This window comes from Papio anubis, chromosome 16 (assembly GCF_008728515.1).
Source record: "Papio anubis isolate 15944 chromosome 16, Panubis1.0, whole genome shotgun sequence".
Classification (NCBI taxonomy): Eukaryota; Metazoa; Chordata; class Mammalia; order Primates; family Cercopithecidae; genus Papio; species Papio anubis.
This window is the reverse complement of record NC_044991.1, coordinates 60,401,333-60,426,907: the sequence shown is the minus strand read 5'-3', so window position 1 is coordinate 60,426,907 and position 25,575 is coordinate 60,401,333. Positions and strand designations below refer to the sequence as shown.

Here is a 25,575-nt window from a genome sequence, read left to right as displayed (position 1 = left end):
CTCCTGAGTAGCTGGGATTATAGGCATGCACTACCATGCACTGCTAAAGAATATTATTTTATTTATTTATTTATATATTTATTTAGAGATGGAATTTCACTCTTTTTGCCCATGCTGGAGTGAAATGGTGCAATCTCAGCTCACTGCAACCTCCGCCTCCTGGGTTCAAGTGATTCTCCTGCCTCAGCCTCCCGAGTAACTGGGATTACAGGCATGCGCCACCACGCTCAGCTCATTATTTTTATTTTTTTTTTGAGACGGAGTTTCACTCTTGTTGCCCAGGCTGGAGTGCAGTGGCACGATCTCGGCTCACCGCAATCTCTGCCTCCCAGGTTCAAGTGATTCTCCTGCCTCAGCCTCCCTAGTAGCTGGGATTATAGGCATGTGCCATCACGCCTGGCTAATTTTGTAATTTTAGTAGAGACGGGGTTTCTCCATGTTGATCAGGCTGGTCTCGAACTCCCGCCCTCAGGTGATCTGCCCGCCTCAGCCTCCCAAAGTGCTGGGATTACAGGCGTGAGCCACCGCACCTGGCCCATTTTTGTATTTTTAGTAGAGACGGGGTTTCACCATGTTGGGCAGGCTGGTCTCGAACTCCTGACCTTAGGTGATCTACCCTCCTCGGCCTCCTAAAGTGCTGGGATTACAGGTGTGAGCCATCGCGCCCAGCCAAGAATATTTTTAATACCATTAGTTCTTCCAGTGACATTAACAAAAATTGCTAATTAACAAAAATTGCTAAATACCGTCTCATTCCATTTCATCTTTATTCAGACTTCCCTAATTGTTCCTTAAGTCATTCTGCATTTGGTTTGTATGTCTTTTTATATATGTGTGTGTATTTTACTTAGTTTTATATCCTACTTTTTAATAAATAAACTCTTTGTTTTGGAATGACTTTACATTGACAGGAAGGTTGCAAAGAGAGTTTCCTCGAGTGTTACCATCTTTCTTTGGTACATTTTTTGGTGCTGTAATCCCAGCACTTTGGGAGGCCAAGGCAGGAGGGTGCCTTGAGCGTAGGAGTTCAAGACCAGCCTGGGCAACACAGGGAGATGCTGTCTCTATTACAAAACAAACAAAACAAAAACTAAGAGATTAATATTGGTGTGTTACTATCAACTCTCTTGAGACTTGATTTGGATTTTGCCTGTTTCTCTACTAATGTCTTACTTCGTTTCCAGGATCCAATCCAGGATTCCCATTGCATTTAGTATATCCTACTTTTTACATAAGAGAATGACTTACACAAATAAATAGCCTTTATGGAGACTGGAGTTATGACAACTAAATGCATTGCATGGTCCTTGATTGGGATTCTGATCAGGGAAAAAAATGTTATAAAGAACATTATTTGGACCGGGTGTGGTGGCTCACACCTGTAATCCTAGCATTTTGGGATGCTGAGGTGTGCGGATTACCTGAGCTCCGGAGTTTGAGACTAGCCAGGGCAACATGGTGAAACCTGTCTCTACTAAAAAATACAAAAAATTAGCTGGGCATGGTGACACACGCCTGTAGTCCCAGCTACTCAGGAGGCCGAAGCAGGAGAATCACTTGAACTTGGGAGATGGAGGTTGCCGTGAGCCAAGATCGTGCTAGTGCACTCCAGCCTGGGTGACAGAGTGAGACTCTGTCTCAAAAAAAAAAAAGGAACATTATTTGGACTATTGGTAACATTTGATTTATGGAAAGTAGATTAGATAATAGTATTGTATCAATATTTCTGATTTTGATGATTGTCCTGAAATTATATAGGAGAATGCCTTGTTTTTAGGAAATATGTACTAAAGTATTTGGGAGTAAAAGAATATGATATCTGCGACTTTTTCTCAGAAGGCTTAAAAAAAAATGTAGTCGTATGTGTGTTGAAAGAGAGTGTATATGAGTGTCTGAATGTGAGTGATAAACAAATGGGGAGCATTGTTAGCATTTGATGAATTTAGGTAAAGAGTATATGGGAATTCTTTTAATATTGCAGTTTGTAAATTGAAATTATGTCAAAACAAAGTTACAAAACAAGTCTTTTCTAGCAACCATTATTTATGAAACTGTATAATATAGCATTTCTATTTTTTGAGACGAAGTCTCGCTCTGTTGCCCAGGCTGGAGTGCAGTGGCATGGTCTCGGCTCACTACAACCTCCACTTCCTGGGTTCAAGTGATTCTCCTGCCTCTGCCTTCTGAGTAGCTAGGATTACAGGCACCTGCCACCACGCCCAGCTAATTTTTTGCATTTTTAGTAGAGATGGGGTTTCACCATGTTGGCCAGGCTGGTCTCGACCTCCTGACCTTGTAATCTGCCCACCTCAGCCTCCCAAAATGCTGGGATTTCAGGAGTAAGCCACTGCACCCGGCCTATAATATAAAATTTCAAACAGACAAATTGAAAGACTAGTATAATAGAAAAACGTGATTGTTAACATTTTGTCATACACCTATCTCCATGCACCCATAAATGTATTTTTTCTGAACCATTTGAAGTAATTTGTAGACCTCAGGACACTTGCCCCTAGATACTTCAGTATGCATCTCCTATGAGTAACAATTTTTCTCTTTATAACCATGGTATCGTTATATATATGAAGATCAATAGTTATCTAAGCCAGACACTTTGGGAGGCTGAGGTGGGAGGATTGCTTGAGTTTAGGAGTTTAAAACCAGTCTGTGCAACATGGTGAAATCCCTTCTCTACAAAAGAAAAAAAAAAGTAGTCCCAGCTACTTGGGAGGTAGAGGCAGGAGGATTGCTTAAGCCTGGGAGGTTGAGGCTGCAGTGAGCTATGATCATGCCACTGCACTCCAGCCTGGGCAACAGAAGGAGACCCTGTCTCAAGAAGAAGAAGAAAAAAAAAAAATCTAAAACAGTTCTTTTATTTATTTTTTTGTTGTTTGCTTTAAATGATGCATTAACTTTTTGAAGAGATCAGACATGAGTCTCCTTTGTCTGATTTTTTCCCTCATGTTGTCATTTAATATATCTCCCTGAATTCTGGTAACTGGAAGTTAGGTGTAAAAGCTTGATTACTTTAGGTTAAATATTTTTGATGAGAATACTTTATATAGTCATGGTGTATAACATTCAAATGACAGATCTATCATAAATTAACCATTATTGTTGATTATTGAGTTTGTTTCCAGTTTTTCTTCTATTCTAAATAATGTTTTGAAGATTAATTTTTACATAAGGCTTCATTATGAGTTTTAGCTCTTTAGGTAAGATGTCTAAGCTTGAAATTATCAGGTTATAGACACAACACATTTATCGGTGTCTCTTGGTAGGTTTGATTTTTCTTTTGTTTAAAACAAAAGGTGTTAATTGCAGCTAATTTTTAATTAGTGTTTTTTTATGAAGCTACCCAAAAGTTTTAAAATTCCAATATATTTTCCCATGTTTAGGGGCTGAAAGAAGTGACACTTCTTGGTCAGAATGTTAATAGTTTTCGGGACAATTCAGAGGTCCAGTTCAACAATGCAGTGTCTACCAATCTCAGCCGTGGCTTTACCACCAACTATAAAGCCAAGCAAGGAGGACTTCGTTTTGCTCATCTTCTGGATCAGGTCTCCAGAGTAGATCCTGAAATGAGGATCCGTTTTACCTCTCCCCACCCCAAGGATTTTCCTGATGAGGTGAGCATCAGGTTAGCTGTGACAAACTGATATTAGTATTCTTGAGCATGCCAAAGGCTGGACCTAGTAGGGAGGCAACAGAGACCTGGAGTCCTGCTCAGGGATCCTGTGGGGTATTGCTGCATCACCCTCTGGATCTGCTGGTCCTTTGAAGATTTAAAGTCCACCAGTGGCTGGGCATGGGGCTCATACCAATAACCTCAACACTTGGAGAGGTTGAGGCAGGTGGATTGCTTAGGCTCAGGAGTTGGAAACCAGCCAGGGCAACATGGCGAAACCTTGTCTCTACTGAAAATACAAAAAATTAGCTGGGTGAGGTGGCATACGACTGTTGTGCCAGCTACTTGGGAGACAGAGGTGGGAGAATCATTTGAGCCCAGGGAGTCAAGGCTGCAGTGAGCCAAGATCGCACCACTGCACTCCAGCCTGGGTGACACAGCAAGACCGTGTCTCAAAAAAAAAAAAGTCTGCCAAGGTGGGAGTGGAGGTAGGACTGATATTCAGCAGAGGTTAAGACCACCTGCAGGACCGTGAGGGCTATACAGAGAGGGTTCGTTACAAAGTGGGCAGCTGAGTTGTAATAATGGTGATGGGGTGGTAATGGTGGTATGGGGCGGACAGGAAGGAGGTGGTGTGGTGCTCTGGGAAACAGCCCAGACTTTTGCCTCAGACAGACCCAGGTTCAAATCTCAGCTCTTCCACTGCTTTACCAGCAAGCATGTGATGTTTTCAGCTTTTCATCTTTATCTGTAAAATGGGGTTAATAAGGCGTTAACAGTTACCTCCTGCTATGGGTTGTTGTGAAATAGATACAAAGGCATACCTTGTTTTATTGCACTGTGCAGATACTATGGAGTTATTTTTAACAAGTGGAAGGTTTGTGGAACTCTGAGTAAGTCTGTCAGCACCACTTTTCCAACAGCATGTGCTTACTTCACGTCTCTGTCATATTTTGGTGATTTTCACAGTATTTCAGACTTCATTATTATTATGTCTGTTATGGTGATCTGTGATCATTGCTGTTTAATGTTACTCTTAAAATTGTTTTGTGACACTGTGAGCCACACCCACATAAGACGGCGACCTAAACTGATAAATGATAATGATGTGTGTGTTCTGACTGCTCCACTGACGGCCATTCCCCCATCTCTCTCCCTCTCCTCAGCCCTCCCTATTCCCCGAGACACAACAATATTGAAATTGGGTCATTTAATCACCCTACAGTGGCCTCTAAAGTGCTCAAGTGAAGGGAAGGGTCGCACAGCTCTCACTTGAAATCAAAAGCCAGAAATGTTTAAACTTACTGAGGAAATCATGTTGAAAGCCGAGCTAGGCTGAAAGGCCTCTTATGCCAACCAGCCAAGTTGTAAATGCAAAGGAAAAGTTTATGAAGGAAATTAAAAGTACTACTCCACTGAACACATGAATGATAAGAAAACAAAACAGCCCTTTTGGCTGGGTGTGGTGGCTCACACCTTTAATCCCAGCACTTTGGGAGGCCAAGGTGGGCAGATCATCTGAGGTCAGGAGTTCTAGACCAGCCTGGCCAACATGGCAAAATGCTGTCTTTACTAAAAATAGAAAAATTGGCTGGGTTTGATGGTACACACCTGTAATCCTAGCTGCTTGGGAGTCTGAGGCTGGAGAATTGCTTGAACCCAGGAGGCAGAGGTTGCAGTGAGCCGAGATTGTGCCACTGCATTCCAGCCTGGGCAATAGAGTGAGTCTTCATCTCAAAAACAAAAAACCAAAAAAACAAAAAAACCCACCAACCCAAACCAGCCTTTTTGCTGATATGGAGAAAGCTTCAGTGATCTGAAGAGAAGATCAAAGAAGCCACAGCACTGCCTTATGCCAAAACCTAATCCAGAGTAAAGCCTTAGCTCTCTTCAGTTCTCTGAAGGCCAAGAGATGTGAGGAAGCTGAAGAAGAAAAGTTTGAAGCTAGCAGAGGTTGACTTACAAGGTTTGAGGAAAGAAGCCCTCTCTCTAACATCAAAGTGCAAGGGGAAGCCACAGTGCTGATGTAGAAGCTGCGCAAGTTATCCAGAAGATCTAGTTAAGATCAATGATGAAGGTGGTTCTACTAAACAACAGATTTTCTGTGTAAATGAGCCGTCTTCTATTGGAAGAAGATGTCATCTGGGACTTTCATAGCTAGAGAAGAGTGTCAGTGCCATTCTTCAAAGCTTTAAAGGACAGGCTGACTTTCTTTTGTTTTCTTTTAAAAAAAATTAGAGATGGGGTCTTACTGTGTTGCCCAGGCTGGTCTTGAGCACCTGACCTCAAGCAGTTCTCCCACCTAGGCCTCTCAAAGTGCTGGGATCACAGGCGTGAGCCACTGCGCCCAGCCAGACTCTCTTTAGGGGCCAGGGCAGCTGGTGACTTTAAGTTGAAGCCAGTGCTCATGTGCCATTTTGAAAATCCTAGGGCCCTTAAGAATGATGTTAAATCTCTGCCTGTACTCTATAAATAGAGGAACAAAGCCTGGATGATAGCACACCTGTTTATAGCATGATTTACTGAATATTTAATTTTTAATTTTTTGTAGAGTTGGTGTCTCCCTGTGTTGCGCAGGCTGGTCTCAAACTCTTGGACTCAAGTGCTCCTTTTACCTCTTTCTCCCAAAGTGCTGGGATTACAGGCATAAGCCACTGTGCTTGTCTAGTTAACTGAGTATTTTAAGCTCACTGTCGAGACCTACTACTTAGGAAAAAAGATTCCTTTCTAAATATGACTGTTCATTGACAATGCACCTAAGTCATTCCAGAGCTCTGATAGAGATGTACAGAGAGATTATTAGTGTTGTTTTTATGCCTGCTAACACAATATCCATTTTGCAGCCCATGGATCGAGGAGTAATTTCAACTTTCAAGCCCTATTATTTTAGTTTTTATATAAGATCGATTCTTACTATTTAAGAAATATATTTCATAAAGCTATAGCTGTCATAGATAATGGCTTCTCTGATGGATCTGGGCAGAGTAAATTGAAAACATTCCAGAAATAGTTCATCATTCTAGATGCCATTAAGAACATTAATGATTCATGGGAACAGGTCGAAATGTCAACATTAATAGGAGTTTGGAAGACACTGATTTCAACACTCGTGGATGATTTTGAGGGGCTCACGACTTCAGTGGAGGAAATAACTGTAGATGTGGTGGAAATAGCAAGAGAACTAGAATTAGAAGTGGAGCCTGAAGATGTGACTGAATTGTTGCAATCTCATGGTCAAACTTCAATGAATGAGGAGTTGCTTCTTATGAATGAGCAGAGAAAATGGTTTCTTTTTTTTTTTTTTTTTTTGAGACGAGTCTCACTCTATCGCCCAGGCTGGAGTGCTATGTTGCAATCTTGGCGCACTGCAACCTGCATCCAGGTTCAAGTAATTCTCCTACTTCAGCCTCCCAAGTAGCTGGGATTATGGACACCTGCCACCACGCCCAGCTAAATTTTTGTATTTTTAGTAGAGATGGGGTTATGCCATGTTGGCCTGGCTGGTCTTGAACTCCTGACCTCAAGTGATCCACCCACCTGGGCCTCCCAGAGTTCTGGGATTACAGGCATGAGCCACCGTGCCTGGCCTGAAAATGGTTTCTTGATATAGAATCTACTGCTGGTGAAGATGCTATGGATATTATTGAAATGACAACAAAGTGTTTAGAATATTGCATAAACTTAGTTGATAAAACAGTGGCAGGGTTTGAGAGGACTGCAGTTTTGAAAGATGTTCTATTGGGGTAAAATATTATTATAGAATAAATATTCTATTGTGGGTAAAATACTATCAAACAGCATCACATGTTGTAGAGCAATCTTTCATGAAAGAGTCATTTGATATGGCCGACTTCATCGTTGTCTTGTTTTAACAAATTGTCACAGCCACCCCAACCTTCTGCAGCCACCACCCTGATCAATTAGCAGCCAGCACCATTGCTCACTTGAAGGCTCAGATGATCGTTAGCATTTTTTTTAGCAATAAAGTATTCTAAGGGTGGGTGTGGTGACTCATCCCTGTAATCCCAGCACTTTGGGAGGTTGAGGCAGGAGAATCACTTGAGCCTAGGAGTTGGACACCAGCCCAGGCAACATAACTTTATAATTTTTATTTTTATTTTTTTTCGAGACTGAGTCTTGCCCTGTCGCCCAGGCTGGAGTGCAGTGGCATGATCTTGGCTCACTGCAACCTCTGCCTCCCGGGTTCAAGCAATTCTCCTGCCTCACCTCCCAAGAAGTGGGGACTACAGGCGCGTGCCACCGCGCCTGGCTAATTTTTGTGTTCTTGGTAGAGACGGGGTTTCACCATGTTGGCCAGGCTGGTCTTGAACTCTTGACCTCGTGATCCTCCCGCCTCAGCCTCCCAAAGTGCTGGGATTACAGGTGTGAGCCACTGCGCCTGACCCTATAATTTTTAAATAAAAAAATTAGCTGGGCATCGTAGCACATGCCTGTAGTCATAGTTACTTGGGAGGCTGCAGCAGGAGGATCGCTTGGTCTAGGAGTTCAAGGCTGGGGTGAGCTATGGTTTCACTGCACTCTAGTGAGGGTGATAGACTGAGACCCTATCTCAATATATTTAAAAAAATTTAAGTATAATGAAATTACGGTATGTACATTGTTTTCACTTAATGGACTGCAGCATAGAGTAAATACAACTTTTATTTGCACTGGGGAACCAAAACATTTGTGTCACTCACTTTATTGTAATATTCTTGTCATTGTGGTGATCTGGAACCAAACCTGTGATATCTCTGAGGTATGCCTGTATTGTGTCAAAGGTACTTAGCACAGGGCCTGGCATGGGTAGATGTGCCATCTGGGAAACCTTCTGCTTCTATTGGAGGTTTTGGTTTCAGTGAAATGTCTTTCTTTTTGAAGGCCGGAGTCTCCAGCGCTGTAATCACCAGGCTGGAGTGCAGTGGCGCTGATCTCGGCTCACTGCAAGCTCCGCCTCCCAGGTTCCACGCCATTCTCCTGCCTCAGCCTCGGTAGCTGGGACTGCAGAGCCGCCACCACGCCGGCCTGGTTTTGTATTTTTTAGTAGAGGCGGGGTTTCACCATGGTAGCCAGGATGGTGCCGATCTCCTGACCTGCATTAGATCACCCGTATAGGCCTCCCAAAGTGCTGGGATTACAGGCTTGAGCCGCAGCCCGGCCAGTGAAATGTCTTTCTTTTGGCCCCTACTTTCATCTTTTTTCCTCTGGATTGTCTTCTTATTCAGTTGTAAAAGTTCTTTATATATCCTTTAATTTTTGTCCCACTTTCTGAAACCGGCCTTTCTTGCAATGGAGGAGAAGACTGGGCTCCATTCTCTTTGTGTTTTATGTTTTTCTTTTTCTTTCTTTTCTTTTTCTTTCTTTTTTTTTTTTTTTTTTTTTTTTTTTTTGAGATGGGTCGCTCTGTCACCCAGGCTAGAGTGCAGTGGCGTGATCTGGCCTCACTGTCCTCCTCCGGGGTTCAGGTGGTGCTCTGCCTCAGCCTCCTGAGTAGCTAGGATTACAGGTGCACCACCATGTAGTGTCCACGTGCAGAGCATTTGCAGTGGCAGGATCTCAGCTCACTGCCAGCTCCACCCTCCTGAGTTCACACATGTCCTGCCTCAGCCTCCCGAGTAGCTGGGACTGGGCAGCCAGCCACCTCGCTCTGACTAAGTTTTTTTGTATTGGTAGAGGCAGGGGTTTCACTGTGTCAGCCATGAGATGGTCTCGATCTCTGACCTCGTGATCCCAGCAGTCTCGACCTCCCAAGTGCTGGGATTACAGGCTTGAGCCACTCGCGGCCATGCCCAGCTAGACGCAATATTTTTAGTAGAGGCAGGGGTTTACCATGTTATTGACTGGTCTCAACTGCTGACCTCAAATGGTCTGCCCACCTCTCCAGCTTACAGGTGGCAGGTTACAAAGGTGAAACCACCAGCCCGGCCCTCTATGTATTCTTGATTCAAATCCTTTGTCAATATGTTTTCAAATATTTTCTCCTAGTATCAGTTTTTTGATGGCATCTTTTTTTTTTTCTCCCCTTTTTTCTTCTTTTAAAAATTAAAAAAAAAATAGACCCAAGGCCTTGCTGTGTTGTCCAGGCTGGTCTTGAACTCTTGGCCTCAAGCAATCCTCCCGCCTTGGCCTCCCAAAGTGCTGGGATTACAGAGGTGAGCCATGACACCTGGCCTGATGGTATGTTTAAAAGTGACTAGTTTGGGCTGGGCATGGTGGCTCACGCCTGTAATCCCAGCACTTTGCGAGGCTGAGGCAGGCAGATAACTTGAGGTCAGTATTTCTGGATCAGCCTGGGCAGCATCGTCTCTGCTAAAAATACAAAATTAGCCAGGCGTGGTGGTTCGCACCTGTAACCCCTGCTACTGGGGAGGCTGAGGCAGGAGAATCGCTTGAACCCAAGAGACAGAGGTTGCAGTGAGCTGAGATGGTACCACTGTACTCCAGCCTGGGTGAGGGAGTAAAACTCTGTCTCAAAAAAAAAAAAAGAAAGTGACTAGTTTGTTGTAAGCTAGATGATAGAAGTGCCGTTTTTGCCTTCTTTGCCTGCTGACCCTCGAGTCAGCACTACCTGTATTCAGCTCCATGGCTTTAATCTGACCTCTGCTTGCTTGCTTCTCTCTACTCTTTGATTTTTTTTTTTTTTTTTTTTTGAGATGGAGTCTCGCTCTGTCACCCAGACTGGAGTGCGGTGGCGCGATCTCGGCTCACTGCAAGCTCTGCCTCCCAGGTTCACGCCATTCGCCTGCCTCAGCTTCCCGAGTAGCTGGGACTACAGGCGCCCGCCACTACACCCGGCTGATTTTTTTTTGTATTTTTAGTAGAGACGGGGTTTCACCGTGTTAGCCAGGATGGTCTCCATCTCCTGACCTCGTGATCCGCCCGTCTCGGCTTCCCAAAGTGCTGGGATTACAGGCGTGAGCCACCGCGCCCGGCTTCTTCTCTCTACTCTTTGAAAGCAGAGATGCCATTAGGTGAAATGTCTGGGACAACAGAAGGGGGCTTGAACAAAAGTTAGGGAATAGGTGATTTGTGTGTTTGGTTTAATTAGCCTCTTTACTATGTGGAAATTAACCTTGGAGGATACATAGTAAGAGCGGTGTTGCTTTCTGTAAGGTTCTTTGGTGAGATTTTGATTACCTATAATGTGTTCTGTTTCATCAGGTTCTGCAGCTGATTCATGAGAGAGATAACATCTGTAAACAGATCCACCTACCAGCCCAGAGTGGAAGCAGCCGTGTGTTGGAGGCCATGCGGAGGGGGTCAGACTTGCTTGGAGAGGGGGCATCCCCCACTTTTCCATGTTTCCTTAATGACCAAACAGTGTCTTTGTTGCCAAGAACCTAGCGTAGTGTGTGGCACACAGTAGCTGCTCAGTAAATATTTATTGTATGACTAAGCCACTGGGCACTGGAGTTTGCTTCTGCTCACTCCATAAGCAAAGGCTAAGGACTGGTCACCCATTTTCACTGTGTAGTTTAAAAAACGTAAATATTTACTGAGCAGCTACTGTGTGCCAGTGAGTATTTATTGTATGACTAAGCTATGGAGCACTGGAGCTTGCTTCTGCTAATTCCATAAGCATAGGCTAAGGACTGGGTCACCCATTTTCACTGTTTAGTATGTTTTTTTAAATTAAGCATCTATGGTGTGGCACACTCTGAGATTTTAATTCTTTAATGTTAACATTAAGGTTTTGTTACATCTTAGAATTTAAATGTCACTCTATGTGTTCACTTTGAGAATAATAAGTATTACACAGATGAGACTGAAGGGAGAATGTGTCTCAAGGCAAGCTGTATGGAATTAGTGCTTTGTCTTTTTCCACAGGGCATAGTGTTCTAGAGGTCCTCTAAAATGTTTAATCTGGAGGCCGAGGTGGGCAGATTGCCTGAGATCAATAGTTTGAGAATAGACCAGCCTGGGCAACATGGGGGAACCCAGTCTTTACACACACACACACACACACACACACCCCTGCGCAACATGGCAAAATCCAGTCTCTACACACACACACAAAACCCCCTGGGCAACATGGTGAAACTCAGTCTCTACACACACACACACCTGGGCAACATGGCGAAACCCAGTCTCTACACACACACACCTGGGCAACATGGCGAAACCCAGTCTCTACACACACACACAACACACACACACTAGCTGGTGTAGGTGGTGCACATCTGTGGTCACAGCTGCTTGAGAGGCTGAGGTGGAAGAATCACTTGAGCCCAGAAGTTTGAGGCTGCAGTGAGCTGAGATTGTGCCACTGCACTCCAGCCTGGGAGACAGAGTGACACTCTGTCTCAAAAAAAAAAAAGTTTATGTCCTTGAAATAAAAATCCATAGGCTCTAGATTAGATTAGAAGATACAGCTTGGATCAAAAGGGCTCTTTTGGATACTTTAATCTACTCGTGTGCCCTGCCATGTGGATGGGAAGTGATTACACGTGGGAATTCATAGTGTTATCTTTTTGTAGCATTCATTTAAAAAGATTGGATTTATGTAGGCCTTTTCCTTTTGTTCTTTATTGCAGGTATTCAAGAGAAGCTTATGTGGAGTTAGTTCACCATATCAGAGAATCTATTCCAGGTACATTTAAGAAACCCATTCTGCTGTGCATGTTACTCTACCAGTGACCAGCCTTGTTGTTAGATACAGGCAGCCGTCATCACCTTTGGCATTTCCTTGTGACACAATTTCTTTTTTTTTTTTTAAAAATGGAGTCTCGCTCTGTCGCCCAGGCTGGAGTGCAGTGGCTGGATCTCAGCTCACTGCAAGCTCCGCCTCCTGGGTTTACGCCATTCTCCTGCCTCAGCCTCCCGAGTAGCTGGGACTACAGGCGCCCGCCACCTCGCCTGGCTAGTGTTTTGTACTTTTTAGTAGAGACGGGGTTTCACCGTGTTAGCCAGGATGGTCTCGATCTCCTGACCTCGTGATCTGCCTGTCTCGGCCTCCCAAAGTGCTGGGATTACAGGCTTGAGCCACTGCGCCTGGCTGTGACACAATTTCATACTTCTAGTGCTCTTCTTCTTTCTCTTTCTCTCTCTTTGTATTCTTTCTTTTATGTGTTTCTGACTTTTTGTTGTCTTAGTCCTGCTGGAAATACTCAGGTATGGATGACCTTGTGGTCTCGAGGCTATAGAAACTCCTTTTCTATGGTCTTTGTATTTCTGGACATAGAGGAAAGACCTTATCTCATCTTGTACGGTGACAAAGTTATGTCTAAATTAGTTCTGATTTGAGAGCAATTGATATCTTTTAAAATGTGTACTTTTTCTAACTAGCTTTATGGCAACTTATTACTGTAAATTTTAAAGATAATTCCTTTCATATTATCTTATTCTATATTCTCCTCTGTCCTCTTCCTCCTAATAAAATAGTCTGTAGTCTTTTAGTTTAGATTTGGTTGTGGGTGTATACATTTTTCCCAAAATTTCTAATTATAACTGTTTTTTTTTGTTTTTTTTTGTTTGTTTTTTGTTTTTTTGAGATAGAATCTTGCTCTATTGCCCAGGCTAGAGTGTGGTGGTGCCATCTCGGCTCACTGCAGCCTCTGCCTGCCTGGTTCAAGCAATTTTTGTACCTCAGCCTCCCAAGTAGCCAAGACTATAGGCTACCACGCCCAGCTAATTTTTGTATTTTTTTTGGTAGAGACGGGTTTTACCATGTTGCCCAGGCTGGTCCTGAACTCCTGACCTCAAGTGATCTGCCTGCCTCAGCCTGCCAAAGTATTGGGATTATAGGCATGAGCTGCTGCACGCAGCCTAATTATTGTAACTTTTATGCACAAAGACTTTCATTTTGATGGGGCAGGGTAATGCGGAGTCTAGGTATGTGACTATGGGTGAAGCTCCACTGTTACAGGCTGTGTGGTAGCAGATAAGTGACTTCATTTCTTTGGGCTGCAGCTTTCTCATGTGTAAAATGGAGTTAATAGTACTCACCTCATTGGGTCATTGGAATAATTTTTTTTGGGGGAATAGGCTCTCATTCTGTCGCCCAGGCTGGAGTGCAGTGGCATGAACACAGTTCACTGCAGCCTTGATCTCCCTGGGCTCAGGTGATCCTCACACCTCAGCCTCCTGAGCAGCTGGGACTACAGTTGAACACCACCATGCCTGGCTAATTTTTGTATTTTTTTGTAGAGATGGGGTTTTGCCAGGCTGGTCTCGATCTCCTGACCTCAAGTGATCTGCCCACCTCAGTCTCTCAAAGTGCTGGGATTACAGGGGTGAGCCACTGCACCCAGCTGCTACTACTGTCTTAAATGATCGTTGTATGAAACCAAATTCAGAAATATATTTTTGTATGAAACACCACAAGCTTTTCACTGGTAAAAACTGAAGGACTGAAATGAAAATGTGGACTCCTACTGTGTCCCTAAATGCAGCACTGGAAGTGGAAATACCTTTTCTAGTGCTGAGGGGAAATGTAGGCCAAGAAGCTAGTCTCTGTCATGGAATGCTGTGGATGAAGAGGCCCATCCTGCCTTACTCTGTACTGACTATTTGTTTTACTTATGCATGGGCTGAATAGTCCTAGGGAGGGCCTTACAGTTGCTATCCCTCCCTTGTAATCCACATATGCCAAAGGCCTCCCTTGAAGGTAAACAGCAGTGACCTGTCATCCTTTGCTGTGTGTCACAGGTGTGAGCCTCAGCAGCGACTTCATTGCTGGCTTTTGTGGTGAGACGGAGGAAGATCACGTCCAGACAGTCTCTTTGCTCCGGGAAGTTCAGTACAACATGGGCTTCCTCTTTGCCTACAGCATGAGACAGGTGAGTCCTGGGGTTGGGGAGCACTGACGTCATTCCTGACCAGTTTGGAGGTGATTGTAGAGATCTGGGCAGAAGAGAGAGTGGTGGCAAGGCAGTCCTTGAGAAACCACAGGCTCTTACGATTCACTTCCTTTCATTTTTCTAGTCCACTCTGTCTACTCTTTGAAATAGTTCGGCAGTTTGGTGATACATGATTACTGTGCCAGTATTCCTCTTCATTAAAATATTTTAACATTATGTTTAGATTGTTTACAATTTGAATATGGAAGGAGAAAACCTTTTCTTTATAAGAAATCTAAGATTGTTTCTTAACATGCAGAACTCCTTTTTGGTTTGCAGGTGTGATTTATTTTACCGGGGCCCCTGGTCATCTTCGCAACCATCCTCAGTGGTTCCTCATTTCTGTTTTCCTAGGCAAGTGAACTCACTTGGAAGCTTCCCAAGAAACAAAACAGATTCCCAGGAAAACAAAGCAGAAGGAGATTAGGAAAGGAGAGATTAGTGCACTTTTCCTGCAGAGAAGGATAGTCCTGGTTGACTGTCATTTTCTTGAACTATTTTTTTTGTTTTTTTAAGAAGCAGTGTCTTGCTCAGGCAGTCCTTCCCCCTTGGTCTCCCAAAGTGCTGAGATTACAGGCGTGAGTCATGACACCTCGACTAATTCATTTGTTTTTTTTTTTTTTTTTTTTTTGAGCGGGGGGCGCGCCTCTGTCCCCCAGGCTGGAGTGCAGTGGCCGGATCTCGGCTCACTGCAAGCTCCGCCTCCCGGGTTCACGCCATTGTCCTGCCTCAGCCTCCCGAGTAGCTGGGACTACAGGCGCCCGCCACCTCGCCCGGCTAGTTTTTTGTATTTTTTAGTAGAGATGGGGTTTCACCGTGTTAGCCAGGATGGTCTCAATCTCCTGACCTCGTGATCCACCCATCTCGGCCTCCCAAAGTGCTGGGATTACAGGCTTGAGCCACCGCACCCGGCCTAATTCATTTGTTTTAAAGCCACTGCATAGTGTTCTGTGGACAGCGTAACTGTGCCGATGTATGTATCTATTCATGTCTCTTTTATTGTTTTGGAGAGATGAAGCTTCAGAGGAACTGTTAGTTTCTATTTTGCTTTTTTTCCATGGACATCACAAATATGCAAGAGAAATTCTTTTTTTTTTTTTTTTGAGACAGAGTCTCGCTCTGTCGCCAGGCTGGAGGGCAGAGGTGTGATCTTGACTCACTGCAACCTCCACCCCTGGGTTCAAGCGATCCTCCTGCTTCAGCCTCCTGAGTAGCTGGGATTACTGGTACATGCCACCATACCCGGCTAATTTTTGTATTTTTTAGTAGAGACAGGGTTTCACCATGTTGGCCAAGATGGTCTTGCTCTCTTGACCTCGTGATCCACCCACCTCAGCCTCCCAAGATAAATTCTTTTTTTAAATTTTTTGAGACAGAGTCTTGCTCTTGTTGCCCAGGCTGAAGTGCAATGGCATGGCAGCTCACCGCAACCTCTGCCTCCTGGGTTCAAGCTATTCTCCTGCCTCAGTCTCCTGAGTAACTGGGATTACAGGCATGTGCCACCACGCGCGGCTAATTTTGTATTTTTAGTAGAGACAGGGTTTCTCCATGTTGGTCAGGCTGGTCTCCAACTCCTAACCTCACGTGATCTGCCAACCTTGGTTTCCCAAAGTGCTGAGATTACAGACGTGAGCCACTGCACCTGGCCTGAGAAAATCTTTTTAATACTAGGATTGGTAGAGGTGGGAGGATCACTTAAGCCCAGGAGTTTCAGACCAACCTGGGTAACAGGGAGACCCTGTCTCTACAAAAAAAAAAAAAAAAGCCAAGCGTGGTGGCACATGCCTGTGTTCCCAGCTATTTGGGAGGCTGAAGTGGGAGGATCACTTGAGCCTGGGAGGTTGAAGCTGTGGTGAGCCAAGATTGTGTCACTGTACTCCACTTTGGCAACAGAGTGAGACCCTATCTCAAAAAAAGAAAAAAAAAAAAATCCTAGGGATGGGAAATGGGTTTTCAGCGTGTGGGAGAAGCATCCTATGGTCAGTGAATATGAATGTTCACTTTGGGACTGAATTCCTAAGTTAGGGTTAAGGTTACAGGAACTTAATCAAGAACCTAGTGAATGAGAGCAAGCACTCAAATTGTGCCTCTGCCACTTAATAACTGTGTGAGATTGGCTGGGCGCGGTGGCTCACGCCTGTAATCCCAGCACTTTGAGAAGCCGAGGTGGGCAGATCACGAGGTCAGGAGATCGGGACCATCCTGGCTAACACGGTGAAATCCCGTCTCTACGAAAAATACAAAAAATTCGCTGGGCGTGGTGGTCCCAGCTACTCGGGAGGCTAAGGCAGGAGAATGGCGTGAACCCGGGAGGTGGAGCTTGCAGTGAACTGAGATCGTGCCACTGCACTCCAGCCTGGGCTACAGAGCGAGACTCTGTCTCAAAAACAAAAACAAAAAACAAACAAAAACTGTGTGACATCGGGCAAATGTCTTGGTTTCCTCATCTGTGAAATGGGGATAACATTAGTACCAACCTCATAGGGTTGTTCTGGGGATTAAGTAAGATAATATGTTTAAAGCAGTTACAGTTGTGTTTCATGCATAGTAAATGCACAACAGAGGTAAGTTATTGTTGTTAGTAGACAGAATGGAGTAAACTCTGCAATATTTTTAGGATTCTCCATTTTCCTCTGTGGATCTTCTCTTCAAGGCAGACTGGTTTGAATGTCCAGACTTTGGTATATAGATACTCCTTTTATTCCATACTTTTGTCTAGCTCAGTGGTTCTCCAGCTGTACTGAGCATGAGCTCATGCCATAAAGATATATATACACACTGTGGTTTTGAATGATTTAAAGGCGTTTTAAGGATAAATTCCCTTTTTTCTTTTGGACTAGGTAATACATGCTTGTAGTATAAAATTCAAAAGTTTAAGTGGTGTTCTTCCACTACATGAGTAGTTCTTCCTTCTTCCTAGGTTGCCTAATGTTTTAGTTCCTTCCCTTAAGGCAACTACTCTTCGCAATTTCTTTTATAACTTTCTGAGGATATTTCATGTTTTCATAAGCATGCCTGTATGTATTCTGCCTACACCAAAGTTATATGTGTTCATCTGTACTTTGCTTATTTCAAGTAACAGTAGATTTTGGAGAACAATCCACATTAGTACATATAGAACTATAATTCTGTTTAATAGCTGCACAATATTCCATTGTATAGATAAACCGTAATTTCTGTGACTACTTGCCTAATGAAACATTTAGGCTGCATTGCATCTTATGTCTTTATAAATAGTGCTGCTGAGTAACCTAGTGTATATGAGCCATTTGGTATATGTGTAAGTGTAATGTTAGGATAAATATGAAGAGTAATTTTGAGTCAGTGATTTTCATGTGCTAAATTTAGAATTTAACCCTTGCAAAAATGTGACTCCACTACATTTCTATCTTGGCATGCTCCCAGAGCCAGAGAAAGCTCTTGGCTCTGGCTTGGGTTTCTGTACATGTGTCTGTAACTTGTAGGTAGAATGAACATGGTGTCCCTCTGTGCATTAAGAATAGATTCTACAAGTCCTGGGTGACCTCTGTTTCCTCTTTTTTTTTAATAGAAGACACGGGCATATCATAGGCTGAAGGATGATGTCCCGGAAGAAGTAAAATTAAGGCGTTTGGAGGAACTTATCACTGTCTTCCGTGAAGAAGCAACAAAAGCCAATCAGATCTCTGTGGGCTGTACCCAGCTGGTGCTAGTGGAAGGGGTGAGGCCATATGTGTTTGTGTTATTATGTTGTTTTTTATGTTTCAGAACATTAGATCTTTGATTTTTTTTTTTCCTTACTATGTTGCCTAGGCTGGACTCAAACTGCTGGGCTCAAGTGATCCTCTTGCCTCAGCCTCCCAAGTAGCTGGGACTACAGGCTGATGTTTTAAATCAAAGTTTTTGTAGTTTTCAATATACAGATTTTGTCCATGTTTTGTTAGATTTACACAAAAAAAGTATTTATTTATTTATTTATTTATTTATTTATTTATTTTTGAGACAGAGTCTCACTCTGTCACCCAGGCTGGAGTGCAGCAGCAAGATCTCAGCTCACTGCAAGCTCTGCCTCCTGGGTTCACGCCATTCTCCTGCCTCAGCCTCCCGAGTAGCTGGGACTACAGGTGCCCACCACCATGCCTGGCTAATTTTTTGTATTTTTAGTAGAGACGGGTTTTCACTGTGTTAGCCAGGATGGTCTCGATCTCCTGACCTCGTGATCCACCCGCCTCGGCCTCCCAAAGTGCTGGGATTACAGGTATGAGCCACCAGGCCCGGCCTTTTTTTTGAGGTGGAGTCTCGCTCTTTTGCCCAGGCTGGAGTACAGTGGCACAGTCTCAGCCCACTGCAACCTCTGCTTCCCAGGTTCAAGCGATTCTCTTGCCTCTGCCTCCTGAGTAGCTGGGATTACAGGTGTGTATCACCATGCCTGGCTAATTCTTGCATTTTTTTTAGTAGAGACAGGGTTTCATCATGTTGGCCAGGGTGGTCTCGAAGTTATCCGCCCACCTCAGCCTCGCAAAGTGCTGGGATTACAGGCACGAGCCACCATGCCCGGCCTTTTTTTGTTTTTGTTTTTGAGACGGAGTCTTACTCTTTCGCTTAGGCTGGAGTGCAGTGGCACGATCTTGGCTTACTGCAACCTCTGCCTCCCAGGCTCAAGCAATTCTCCTGCCTCAGCCTCCAGAGTAGCTGGGATCGCAGGCACCCACTACCATGCCCAGCTAATTTTTGTATTTTTAGTAGAGACAGGATTTCACCATATTGGCCAGGCTGCTCTCAAACTCCTGACCTCAGGTACTGCACCCACCTCGGCCTCCCAGAGTTGCGATTACTAGTGTGAGCCACTGCTCTCGACCACAAAGCTCTTAAACATCCAACATAGCCATTACTTACTTGGGGCTAGAGAATAAATAGGTTTTTCAAGGCTAGCAATTGGAGTCATTGCTTTCTCTTAGAGGAGACTTTCTTTCCTCCAGACATGGCCAATTTAAAACACCAAGTTGCTATGTCCAGAGTGGCAGAAAAGATGATAATGGCTCACATCACTCAGCATTTACTGTCTGCCAGGAACTGTGCACTTTATGGCCATCAGCACAGAATGCCACCACTGTCCTTGGAGAAAGGTGCTGTTATTAGCTCCCTTTTGTGCAGGAGGGTACTGACCTCAGAGACAGAGCATAACTTCCCTAAGGTTACACAGCTAGTGTGTGGCAGAGTCAGTATTTGATACAGCTCTATCTCCAGCATCTATAATCGCTCTGCCTTTTTTTTTTTTTACATTATGGAGAATTTTAAACATATGTAGACATGGAGGCTGGCCGTAGTGGCTTGCGCCTGTAATCCCAGCATTTTCGGGGGCTGAAGTGGGTGGATCACTTGAGGTCAGGAGTTCGATACCATCCTGTCCAACATGGTGAAACCCCGTCTCTACTGAAAAAACAAAAATTAGCCAGGTATGGTGGTGCACACCTGTAGTCCTAGCTACTCACGAGGCTGAGGTGGGAGAATTGCTTGAACCTGGGAGGCGGAGGTTGCAGTGAGCCAAGATCACACCATTGCACTCCAGCCTGGGTGACATAGCAAGACTCCATCTCAAAAAAAAAAGGATATTTCTTCAGTAAATACTTCAGTATATATGCCTTTAAGATAAAGACTTTAAAAAAATTATAAACAAAGTGCTATTATATCTGACAATAATTGACAACAGTTTCTTAATATTCTTTTTAGATTTCCAGAGCACTTCCAGCTTTCTTAATATTATGAAATATTTGCTCAGTGTTCTAATTTCCCTGTTTGTCTCATGAATGTTCTTTTACACTTGGTTTTTTTCAAATAATAGAACCTGAACTCTCAATTTAATTGATTTTATTATTTATTTTTTATATTTTTTGAGAGAAAGTCTCTCGCTCTGTCGCCCTGGCTGGAGTGTGGTGGTGTAACAATAGCTCACTATATCCTTGAACTCCCTGGGCTCACATTGACCCTCCTGCTTCAACCTCTTGAGTAGCTGGTACTATAATGTGTACAACCATGCCTGGCTAATTTTTCAAATTTTTTGTAGAGATCGGGTTTTGCTGTGTTGCCCAGATTGGTCTCAAACTCCTTGACTCATGCAATCCTCCTACCTCAGCCTCCCACAGTTTTGAGATTACAGGCATGAGCCACTGCACTGGCCTGAACTCTCTTTTTTTAAAAAAATTTATTGTAAAACAACTGCAAACCCATAGGGAAGTTGCAGTGTATTACAAAGACCCTTGAATCATTTCAGAGTAAGTTGCTGCCCTGATGTCCCTAAACCCCCAAATACTGTAATGTGTATCTTGTACAAACAGGGACATTCTCCTAGATAACTGTAGTACAACTATGAAAATCAGGAAATTAACCTTGTTAGATTACTACTATCCAATCCTGAGACCCCATGTAAGTTTCTCCAGTTGTCTTCAAACTGTCCTTTATAGAAAAAGGATTTGGTTTAGTACCACATGTTGCATTTAACTGTCATGTCTCTCTAGTCTCCTTTAGTCTAGGATGGTTCCTCATTATTTCTTTGACTTCCATGACCTTGACACTTAAAGATTACAGGCTAGTTATTTTGTAGAAGGTCCCTAATTTGATGTATTTTCATGATAAGATTCAGGTTATGCATTCTTTGGCAGGAATACCAGAGAGAGGACGTTGTATTCTAATCGTATCCTGTGAGGTGGCGTACAGTTTTGATTTGTCTCATTACTGATGATGTTAACTTTGAAAACATGGAAGATACTGTCTCCCAGCCTTCTTGACTGTAAAGTTACTCTTTTTCCTTTTGTAACTAGTAAGTATTTTGTAGGAAATAGTAGAGACTCTAAACCTCAGCTGAAGGTTGTTTCCCTAAAGCGGTATTCATTTAAAGACTGAACTCCTTCCTGTGTCTTTGATTACTTAAGAATATAGCATGTAGTCAGAACTTGATTTTCTAATGGCAGATTATGTGCCCTTTGGATTCTTTTTGGCTCATTATTTTAACCCCGGACTGGGTACCACTCAGTGTGTTTAATGTAAGATTCTTATAATGATATACTTCTGTCCCTTCCTCCTTCTTCTGTGCTATTGTTCCAGAGTTTTACTTTTGTATCCCTAAATCATTGTTATTTTTGCTTTAAACAATTATCTTTTAAAGGAACTTTAATAAATGAGAGAAAAAAGTCTGTATTTACCCACTCATTTACTATTTCTGGCATTCTTCATCCCTTGTGTACGTTCACGTTTCCACTGGGCATCGTTTTGTTTGTGCTTGAAAGGCTTCTTTTAACATCGCTTGTAATGCAGGTCTTTTGGCAGTGATGCTGCTCAGGTTTTGTTTGTCTGAAAAGATCTTTATTTCACCTTCCTTTTAAAAATATATTTTCACCGAGTGTTGACTTTTAGGTTGACATTTTGAAGGTATCATTCTGTTGACTTCTGACATACATGAGTCTGACAGGTTTGTGGTCATTCTTCTTTACTCTATGCCGTATTCTTTGGCTGCTTTTAAGATTTTGCTTTATCATTGTTTTTAGGAATTTGATGTGGCTGGGGGTGGTTTTCTTTGTGTTTACCCCTTTGTGTTTTCTTTGGGATTTTTTTGAGGCTTCTTAGTTTCTGGGGTTATAGTTTTCATCAAATCTGGAAAAATTTCACCTGTTACTCTTCAGATTTTTTTTGCTCTGCTTCCTCTTCCACCCACCTCCACCACTTCAGTACTTCAATTACACATATGTCCAACCACTTGATACTGTCCCACAGATCACAGAGATTGTTCCTTCCCTCCCTCCCTTCCTTTTTTTTTTATTTTTTAATTTTTTTAATTTTTGAGACGGAGGCTCACTTTGTTGCCCACACTGGAGTGCAGTGGCATGATCTCGGCTCACTGCAACCTCTGCCTCCTGAATAGCTGGGACTACAGATGTGCGCCACCATGCCTGGCTAATTTTTGTATTTTCAGTATCGATGGGGTTTCGCCATGTTGTCCAGGCTGATCTCAAACTCCTGACCTCAGGTGATTCACTCGCCTCAGCCTCCCAAAGTGCTGGAATTACAGGCGTGAGCCACCGCGCCTAGCCAAAAAAACTTTTTTATTCTCTGGATAGTTTGGCCTCACTACTAAGATGTGGCCTTCTGTCAGGAGTTGCTAGTAAATATATCCCAAGGAACCGATGAGCATAATTTCTACCCTCCAGGAACTTACGACTGTGACAAATCCATAAACTCTTCTATTTGGTGGTGGATTCCAAGCTACATGTGAGTTCTCGGAACTGTTCAGTGGACAGTTCCCAGGTTACTCTCTTTGCCTGACTTCATGGAGTTTTATGCTACCTGTGCAAGTGTTAGTGTTCAGTGAAGACTCATAAGGACCCTCTGCATATTTCTGAAATTCTTTTTCTGCTTCGCTCCCTCCTTTCTAGAATTTGCTTCACAGTTTCTAACTATTTCAGGCTCCCTGGAGCCTGATCCCTCTCTCTTCAGTGCAGGGAGGACCACTGTGCTGTGCGTGGGCTCTCCCCTCCTGCTTCACAGGCTCCCGTCTGGCATTGCCTTCTGGCAGAAAGCAGGGGTGATTGGGGGGCTCACTTTGTTTTCCTTCTCTCGCAGTTCACAGTCTTGTGTGATCTTTTTTGTCCAGTATCCGAAAACGGTTGTTTCATGTATTTTGCCCAATTTGCTGGTTATTATTTATAAGGCTGAAGGGTAAACTTGTTTCTCTCTCTTTATCATGGCTGGAAGAGAAGGGTTTCTGTAGACTCTAGAAGTTAATCCCATCATAGTGATATTAGTATTTTCCTGGCTCTGTCTTCTGGGTGTTGTGATGGAGATTCTGCCTTTCAGTCTGTCTATTCAGTAACGGCAAGTAATCCAGGCCAAACAATCCCAGAACATTCATGAGTGATTAGTATGAGACTGGGTAAAGTGACAGTTGGTTTTCCAAATGCATCACTCATATGTCTCTGGATTTAGGCCTGTTGGAGGTCCATTCTTGCAGAAGGCAGTTCTCTACAGACTCATTGATTAATTGATTCATTACAATAGAGTTAGCAAAACTTTAGTGTTTCTATTGTGGGCCATACACTGCCCTTGCTGGTGAAGCGGCAGCAAACACTGAGTCTTCAGTGATTCCTTGGTTAAGGATTGCTCTGTGGGTCGGACTCTTGGGGATCCAAGACAGAGAAGGCACAAGTTCTACCCTCCAAGAACTTACGACTGTGACAAATCCATAAACTCTTCTCTCTTCTTTCTGCAGCCCAGTAAACGCTCTGCCACTGACCTGTGCGGCAGGAATGATGGAAACCTTAAGGTGATCTTCCCTGATGCAGAGATGGAGGATGTCAATAACCCTGGGCTCAGGGTCAGAGCCCAGCCTGGGGACTATGTGCTGGTGAAGGTGAGGAGTCCTTTTGGGCTGTCGGCTTGTACTGTGAAATGAGTGTTGGTTTGGATAATTTGTGGTAATAAAGTTTTGTCCTAGAGACACATTTTAGTAAAATAAAAATCTCCTCTCAACCAGTACAATGGAAGGGCACTTTGGATTGTATTTTAGACTGCTCCTTACTAATGCTTTCTTGTTCTTCTTACCTTTTCTCCTGCCCTGCCCTGGAAGGGTTCTTTGTGGGAATTCGGTGAGTCTGGAGTAAGCAGTGGCATGTAGTTTCTTGCTGCAGAGAGGCCAGGAGGTGTAAGTGTTTTCCAGTGAGTAGAGAGTGTTCCCTGACGGAGATCAACGTGTTCTTTGTGATCTCTGACGGATCAGGCCTCTCTAACGTACATGTGCTCAAGTTTCTTGGGTCTCTTCCCTGGACTTGCAGATCAGCTATATGGCTGTGGGATTTTCCCTCTCTTTCTTTCTTTCTTTCACTGGCGATATGCTTCTTTTATTCTCTCCTTCCATTTCTTCCTTTCTTCTGCCTTCTCTTCTCTCACTGCCCAGTTCTGCTACTGCCACCTTCCCTGTCTTGTTCTCATGTCCACTTCGCCTCAGAACCAGAAGCTGGCAGGACACGGACTAATGGGTTAGGCAGGACACAGACTGATGCCCTAGAGCATCCACAGAAGTTCCTTTAAGGGCAGGGAAAATGCCTGTTTTGTTTCTGTTTATTTATCTTTATCTTCTAGCACCTAGGGCAATTCCGGGTGCAAAATATGTACTTAGTAAGTATTTACTAATGGACTGACTTGTTCTTATGGTAAGAGATGTGACCACAGATAACTTTGGGTCACATTCTTTCAGCTCTCGGTTGGAGGAGAGAGAACATTTCTCACCAATTGTTGGCTGTAAATATCCTAAGGAAGGATTTGACTGGCTCAGCCTTGGAGTTAGGAGGACAGGGTCTGTGATGGGCAGTTTCACCTGAATTTTATGGTTAGAGTTGAGGAGGAGCCATCTTCCAAGAGAAAAGGGAGACATGTCTGGGTCTGACCTGCTTTGACTTCTTAAATTATATATATTGCCATTCCATGAGGCCTCTCTTCCTGCCAGGATCAGGGGCACACAGGAGCCATGTGGTCTGTGCCAGCCAGTCGCCTCCATCAGATTCCTTTTAGGGGCTTCTTCTCTAGAGGCTCCATGTGAAGTCCCAGTGGTACAGTCCTAGTTACCTTGCCTCCTTCTGCCTGGTTTTCTTTCAGATCACCTCGGCCAGCTCTCAGACACTCAGGGGACATGTTCTCTGCAGGACCACCCTGAAGGACTCCTCTGAAAATTGCTGACCTGAGAGGATGGCCTCAGAGCTGACTTGGGCAGTCCTCCCCAACAGGAAGGGGAGACGTTGCCAGTCACTGAGGAAAGAGGTCATGAAGCTGTGGAGATAAGCTGCAAGGGGTGAAGCAACTTTATGTCAATGGAAAACGTGTCTCTTTAAAGCTGCTATGTGAACAGCTTTTATAGTCATTAAATTTACCTAAACTAAAGTTAACCCTTTGTCTCTTAATTTTACTTCATTTTTACCTTGGTTAGTGTTTCTGGAGTTTTCCCTGCAGTCTGTGTTAAGTGTTTTCCAACCCAGTTTCTCCTGTGGACACTGCTACCTCTCTGGTTTTCTCCCCTGGGCCTAGGAGGTAGAGACTGAAGGAGAGGAAGGTGGGGAGAACCATTTGCTTGGGAAAACTGCTCTCGAC

At 43.7% G+C, this 25,575-nt stretch overlaps 1 protein-coding gene across 1 annotated transcript in view; it reads left to right on the top strand.

Annotated features, from left to right (window-relative positions):
- The window catches only part of CDK5RAP1 (CDK5 regulatory subunit associated protein 1), a 42,043-nt gene extending 16,670 nt beyond the window's left edge, over positions 1-25,373 (top strand). Inside the window, 7 exon segments of the mRNA XM_021921126.2 lie at positions 3,399-3,629; positions 10,790-10,887; positions 12,163-12,218; positions 14,276-14,406; positions 18,017-18,166; positions 23,705-23,845; positions 25,087-25,373. Of these exon segments, the coding sequence (XP_021776818.2) occupies positions 3,399-3,629; positions 10,790-10,887; positions 12,163-12,218; positions 14,276-14,406; positions 18,017-18,166; positions 23,705-23,845; positions 25,087-25,167 (888 nt within the window). The 3' untranslated portion in view covers positions 25,168-25,373.
- The last annotated feature ends 202 nt before the right edge of the window (positions 25,374-25,575 follow it).